Source organism: Cucurbita pepo, unplaced genomic scaffold, assembly GCF_002806865.2.
Source record: "Cucurbita pepo subsp. pepo cultivar mu-cu-16 unplaced genomic scaffold, ASM280686v2 Cp4.1_scaffold000198, whole genome shotgun sequence".
Classification (NCBI taxonomy): domain Eukaryota; kingdom Viridiplantae; phylum Streptophyta; class Magnoliopsida; order Cucurbitales; family Cucurbitaceae; genus Cucurbita; species Cucurbita pepo.
This window is the reverse complement of record NW_019646463.1, coordinates 63,542-70,945: the sequence shown is the minus strand read 5'-3', so window position 1 is coordinate 70,945 and position 7,404 is coordinate 63,542. Positions and strand designations below refer to the sequence as shown.

The 7,404-nt window shown below is 32.7% G+C and overlaps 1 protein-coding gene across 1 annotated transcript; it reads right to left on the bottom strand.

Annotated features, from left to right (window-relative positions):
* Positions 1-46: 46 nt before the first annotated feature.
* LOC111784440 lies at positions 47-2,023 on the bottom strand. The gene is made up of 4 exons (XM_023665148.1): positions 1,839-2,023; positions 1,521-1,751; positions 774-1,007; positions 47-244 (listed from the first exon to the last, which is right to left on the bottom strand). The coding sequence occupies exons 1-4, from the start codon at positions 1,848-1,850 to the stop codon at positions 194-196; spliced, it is 528 nt and encodes a 175-aa protein (XP_023520916.1). The 5' UTR covers positions 1,851-2,023; the 3' UTR covers positions 47-193.
* Between the last annotated feature and the right edge of the window lie 5,381 nt (positions 2,024-7,404).

The following is a 7,404-nucleotide window of genomic DNA, read 5'->3' as shown; positions in this document are numbered from 1 at the left end:
TTTTTTTTTTTTTTTTTTTTTTTTTTTTTTTTACATCAGACTTTAATTAGAACAACCAACTCATCCAATCTATTCTCTTTCTATTTCTTTAAAACTAATAAAATTAAAAATAATAAAATCAAATAACAAGGAGGGTATTATATAATGATAGATTAACAATTTCCTAATACTGTTGACCCACAATGGATATACCTCAGTTGCAAGCTGGTACTAAACACCTTGAAAACAGGCCCTTCATTTTGTTCTGTATAACAAAGTAGATACAAATTTGAAGCAAGTCAATATCAATTTATTTTAAATGAAAATCTCTACAATTTTACGATTAAAAGTGTTCTTGGCTTTAGAATATTTTTTAAACCTAACCCAATTCTTCGTATTATAAGATTTTTGTGTAAAAAAAAAACAGAAAAAGTAAATATTAGTTCAAAAAACATAACTATTCTTAATAGTATTTAATTTGATGTTTGTTATTTTCCAAGCAATTATATGAAATATTTTAAGCTTTATGATTTTTTAATTATTCATATAGAAAATATTATAGATAAATATAATTTTTTAAATAATTAAAAAAAAAAAAAACACCTCAACAACCCAATCTAAATATAACCCAATCTAAATATAGGAGGTTGATTGGATTATAGACTATACTCATCTCATCTGATCGTAATAAACTCAAAATTTTAAGTTGATCTAAACTATTTCAACAACATATCTCTAAATTAGGTATGAAAATGAATGAAAGAATGAGATAAATAATAGAGGAAAGAAGATACCCGCTTAGAAGAATGGAGTAGGTGTGGAGGGATTTTGTAGAGATCTTCGTCAACAGGTTTGGGCGGTCTGGCATTAGATCTAGGCGGAGGACGCGGGATGGGCACGTCGTTTTGCTTCAATTTTCGCGCTCCTCCCATTTCCATCGCCTCCAACGCTCTCCCTTGCTGTTTCATCATTGGAATCTGGTGGTCCTTTAATCCCACATGCGGATACCGTTTTTCCCTCAACCGTCCCTGCAAAATCACGCCACGTTTCTCTCCTCATTCATTTCGCGTTTCATTTTCTGACTCAATTCAATACTCCTAATTCATCATATCTCACAATATCTATCAAATTCTACTTCGCATTTACTTACTGTTAAATTAGTACTAAAACGCAGAGAAACACAGATTAATGTTCGATTGCTCCTCCTCCTCCTCCTCCTCCTAATCGAAGCTCTTCGCATTTAGTGTGAAATTAGTACTAATACGCAGAGAAACACAGATTAATGTTCAATTTCTCCTCCTCCTCCTCCTCCTAATCGAAGCTATTCGCATTTAGTGTGAAATTAGTACTAAAACGCAGAGAAACACAGATTAATGTTCAATTTCTCCTCCTCCTCCATTCGCATTTACTGTTAAATTAGTACTAAAACGCAGAGAAACACAGATTAATGTTGAACTTCTCCTCCTCTTTCTAGTCGAACCTATTTAATCAGAGATCAAGAGATTCAGAGTTTTTAGAGAGAGAGAGAGAGATGTGGAGACCTTGCGCGCGGCGGTTGCGGTGGCGAGGGGCGGAGGTTTCTTCGGATCGGCGGAGTACAAGTCGGAAGGAGGAAGGCAGGGGCCGCTTTCGCCAGAGGAGGAACTGTAGCGAATCAAACCGGCTTGACGAGCGCTCTCGAAATACTGAGTGATCGGCCAGTCGTTGGCCTTGTCCCAGTCTCCAAACGCGGGGATTTGGTGGAGTTGGCCACTGTTTCTGTATGAAAAATGCTTCAAAAACAGACGAAATGTAAACAACAGAGATCACCAAAGAAAGAAGAAGTTGAAAAAACAGAGGAAATGGCGGAGAGTACTTACAGAGACTTCCATAAGAGACAGAGAGAGAAGAAGAAAAAGAAGAAGAAGGCAATGGATTCTTGACTTTTTGAAACAAATTGATTAGGAAAGTGATGAACAAATGAGGGGAAGAGAAATGCAAAAGGTTTTAGAGAGAGCTTTTTGGGGTGCTTCACTTTTCACACACTGCCCAACCATTTTCATTCTATTTTTCTTTTTATTTTTTATTTTTTATTTATTTTATTATAAAATAGATTTGACATTTTCACCCTAATTAATGCTTTTTTTNTTTTTTTTTTTTTTTTTTTTTTTTTTTTTTTTTTTTTTTTTTTTTTTTTTTTTTTTAAGTTCCGTGTTCTTACTTGTTACTCCCTATTCTATTTTATTTATCATTTTTTTTCTTTTTACACATTTGTTTAATGACGTAAAACATTCTCTCATTTCTCAAAAATGGAAATTGTCATTAATGTCAACATTAACTTTTTTACANTTTTTTTTTTTGATTGGAAAGTTTGTCCCCTTCTTTTTCTTTAATGTCCAGCATGCTAATTAGATTTCCATTGCCATGTTTAATGATTTTGTTATTATTATTTAAAAAATTATATTTTAATATTACTTACAAACGTCAAATATTCTTAATTTCATAATAATGAATATTGACACAAATATCGACATAAATACTAGAAATTGGGTTTCTAACACTCCCAAAATTCAAAAGGTTTTAGTTGGGTTAGTGGCCCTCCAAACTTCTAACAGATTAGAGTTTGGTCCGAACGCGGAGATGCACTCTAGAAAGAACCTCCCAAAGCTCAAAATGGGTTCGAGTTCAAACAAACTTTGGTCCGCACTCAACAAGCTCTAGAAAGAACAAGATTTGGGTTCCTAACTTTCCAAAGCTATAACAGAAGTAGGTATGATTAAACTGGATTGTAACCTTATTTTCGGTTATGTCACCCGCGAATCAAATCCGAAAAACAAATCTAACTAAGGATAGCATGTATTAAGGTGGGTAATAATTAATTTGGTTTGGTGTGGAGTAATTTATATAAATATGTAAAAGTTATGGAACAAAAGTCAAAGTCATAACCTACCAAAAAGAGGACAAGATTTTAGTGTGTGGACAAAAGAAGCCTACTTGGGAATATTATAATAATTATTAAAAATAAAAAAATAAAAAAAAAAAAGGGATTGGTCACCTTTTTGGTAGCGACAATTGAGGATCCATGGATTCGGAAACGAAAAGGTAGATTTCCATATTTGAAGAAAAGAAATTAATTGAATAAATTTAGGGTACCCCATAATTGGAGGGATACCCTACCATGCATTTTGGACTATACTTTATTATTATTTTTTATCCCTGGTGAAAACTAGCAGATCCAAACACCCCTTTTATTTAACTCTCACTCTCTCTACCACTTCTCTCTTTCTTTTTTTTTCATCTTCTTTTACCTTTTTCAATTATTTTATTTTGGATCCTTCTCATTAATATTTTTTTTTTAAAAAAATATTACGACGGATTCTTAATTTTCACGTCCCAGCACTTCCAACTGTAGAACCTCTTCCCTAATGTTTTACTCGTTGTGACTCAAACGACAAACTTCTTGTAAGAAAAAAGGATTTGAAAGGTTCGGAGTAGTTCTTTCCTAAAACCTTCGTTGTTGTGGCTGAAATAAGTTAGAGAATAGAAACGAGAAGAATTAATATATTTTAATATCTAATATATTATGATATAATGTTTTGTTTAAATTATATTTAACGACTCATTTAAATGTAATTTAATTTAATATACCCAATACATATTATTTATTTTAATATATAGTTATTAAAAATATAATAAATATAATTTTGTATTTTATATATTAAATATTAATTTAAAACACTTCCATTTTTTTCAATTAAATAGATTCTTTTAGTGTTATTATGATCTAGCAATAGAACTTTATGGATTTATATATTATAAAATATTACTATACATATTAATTCATTAATTAAATTTGTTAATTAATCAATGTTTATTCATTAACTATAAATCACTCCATTTAGACCGAGTGTTGCACTCTTATGCAATCTAGAACAAGTTGTGGCCATGAAATAACCAATATAAGTAAGTCGGTCCTTCACGACATGTTCGTAATTATAACTAGATCAAAATGCTACTATTCATTCTCTATTGAACAATGTATTTATGATTAAATCATAAACTAAATCCCTCTCGAATCTGTTAGAAGGTTAGCCTAAGAAAGTTACTCTTCTACTTATCCTATACGAGAATGACTGAATTTCATCTTATATCATCGTGCTCTAGCTCCCTATTTAGCAAAATTTCCAAAATGGTAGACATACTAAATTGACTACAAAAAGCATTCTCACTCATATAATCAAAAGACATCAAAATACAAGCCCTTATACTGAATCTTATCCATATATTATAGACTCTTTTAAGTTATTATTTGAATATGATCATATCGTATATCAACCACGTATTGTTCAAAATTATATTAAATTGTATATTAAATTTAAATAATTAATTATAAAATAAAATATTAATATTCAAAAAAAATTATAACGAGGGAAAAGTACAAATAAATGAATATATATATTATATAACAGAAAATTATTTTTTAAAAAAAAAGTTGATGAATTCAATGAAAAAAATATAAAATTATCCAATTAGAAAAAAAAATAAAATAATTATTTTAAAAGTGAAAAAATCACTCTAAACTCCTCGACATTTTAAGTCTAAACACTTCATCTCTACGCTGAGGCTTTCACCTCGTGGCGTGAAGAATGGGGCGTTTCTGTCAAAACATTGACTTATTGGGCCAAAAAAGAAAATACACGAAAATCGAGAGAAGCTTTTGTAATATGGGCAACTAATCAGGAGCCGACACGTCGAATAAGTCGTTGACGACACGGCGTTTTTGGGAACAGGAGTAAAAGTCAACATGACCTCGATTGTTGGGACCCGCGTTGGAAGACAAGAGTGAGGAGGGGAAAATTATTCTGACATGCCTGTCTGTGACAGTCTTGTTTATCTTCCACCCGTCTTATCTCACCGACGCTTAAGCCGACCCGCATATACGTATTGAATTATTTTCTGAACGCCCTGGATTTTTCGTACTCTCTTTTTCTGCTTCTAAACCTGTTCATTATTTTTTTTTTTATTTAAAAAAAAAAAAGAAATTAAAAAGTAGGAAATATCTGGTGACAGGAGCTGCAGCAGGTTATTATTTTATTTTAGTTTATTTTAATTCATGGGTGGAAAATAGGAGAAATAAATAATTTTTAGAAATAAGGCAAGTAGTTAGTATGTTACCATACCCGTTTATTTTTTATTATTATTAATATTATATAAATTATATTTGAGTTAAATTACTTTTACTAGTGGTTCAGAGTTTAAATTAACTTAAATTAGATCGTAAGCATACGAATTAGGTTGGGTTACGTAGAAGAAATCGTTTGGACCAATAAAAAAATTTGGATTTGTTGGGTAGGTGGCTCGAACATTCAAAATAGAGTTCACAATCCAATCCAATTCAATCTTCTAAGTTTTTTTAAATCATTTTTTTTAATTTTATTTGTCCACCGTACCTGTTATATTCATAATTAAAATTTTATAAAATTCAAATATCAAACATTCATAAATCATAGTGCATCACTAATATCGGTTACAAACGTAAAATATTCTTAATCTTCATAATAATATTAAAAATAGAGTAGGATGGATTGTAACCCTATCTTCGATTTTTCAAAAATTCAACTTGAAAAAAATTTGATTTCGAATAAGTAGTTTGGGTTGGTTAGGTTGGTTAGGTTATCGAGTAATTTGAATACTCCTATAACTAGTAAGTGGCTTTATATGATCACCTTGCAATACATGCTAAAACACGTGATCTTTAGCTCGAACTCTACGAGTTTATATTGTACTTACCTAGTAGGCTAAGTGAATTGACTTGGGGTATTAGAGTTTGGCATCATTTTGTAGCTTCAACATTGGATTGTAGGGCGGTGTCCCACCTATATATTTGGCTCTTAACTTTAAATTCTTACATTATTATAGCATAGCTAACCACATAGATAGATTATATAATACTTGTGTTGAATCATGTTGGCGTGGTCCACAAATTAATTTAGTTTAAAGATTCCGTACTCGATAATATTTGTTTGTCATTACTAACAAATTTAAAAGAGTCATTAGTATTTTAAGATATTTATAATTTGCGCTTTAATCTTTTAACTTTTTTAGTTTTTGTCACGACCCGCCGGGGCTTCGAATCATGGATCACCATGCAGACTCAAGAGTAAAAAGGTGGTAGAAATTTTCTTTTTGTAAAGCCGGGGACAAAAAAAAAATTACGTATGCATTCAAACTTATGTAAAAATAAAATTTAAACATACAAAACATTCCACGGAGCCACATAAAAAGTAGGTCACAAAACAACATGAGTTTTGGAAGTAGATAACATTAAAATAATAATAAAAGCAACACAGATGGAAAGACTCGGTCAAGAGTTCCCTCGGGTAGCCACACAGTCCCGCACGCTCCCTTTGTCACAATGATCTACGCTTCATTTGGAAAAGTAAAATAACATGGAATGAGTATAAAAATACTCAATAAGCAACCTATTTGTAGCCTTTTGTCAAACTTATTCCTATGTACGAAAATTTAGGCTATGTGCTCATACTGCCCCTTAAAGATGGACAAAAATGTGGCTTAACGTATGCACTGACCTTTGCAGGCTTTTGCATAACTGACCTTTAAGGAGTGCTCTAACCCACCTCGGGTTTATAACTTAAGGGATTTCTGATTCTCTTAGCTCAACGTATGTTTAGGTCCTTCGTCAACCTTGCGCAAATTGCGCCTCAATTCGTTGTGCCCTATGGAAAGATCCTAGGGGAGTACTCATAAGTCTAGGAGAGCTCATTTTCTCTAAAACGATAATCGTACTCCATACATGTCTACCTATGAGCTCAATAAGGAGGTTTTCCCTAGTGGTGTTGGGTATCACAACCTAGGGCAACTCTCAAGTGGCGCCCATTCGGCTACATGAGGGTCAAGATTGAGAAGTGCCATGATGCGACCAATGAGGATGGTGCATCATCCAACACACTAAGAGTGTGCATTTAAGCTAAGTCGAGGGATACACAAGGTTTGAGAGAACGAAGCGACACGAGTGTCGAAGACAAGTTCAAAGAGAATCGACTAGGGTCTTGGAGCCCTTGAAGCCCTACAAGACAAGACCACAACTCCCGGTGGCTTTGAGCATAGGGATAGTTCAACAGGTTCTATTGCTCGGATGGAAGAATGCATCGAGGGCTTAGATAATGCCCAACAAGCGATTGTTCAGATGGTCTCAGATTTTTCTAAATATTTGGCAGCGATCCTTAGAGTGGTCAGGGCTAAAGTGATGGATTTAAGCGCTAAATTAAACCTCACCATGATCGGTAGAGAACCAAACCTTAACTAGGGTTGTAGTACAGTTTAACAAGATAAAGGTCATAGAGCCCAAACTCTTCTATGTGGTTCAAGATTCCAACACTCTAGAGAACTTTATCTTCAACCTCCAATAATACTTTTGAGCCACAA

Excerpts from the sequence above, each read along its gene's own strand:
- LOC111784440 (XM_023665148.1), bottom strand. Across the intron at positions 1,008-1,520 it reads CCGCAACCGCCGCGCGCAAG|GGACGGTTGAGGGAAAAACG; the intron begins GTCTCCACATCT and ends GTGATTTTGCAG. Across the intron at positions 245-773 it reads TACTCCATTCTTCTAAGCGG|AACAAAATGAAGGGCCTGTT; the intron begins GTATCTTCTTTC and ends TTTGTTATACAG.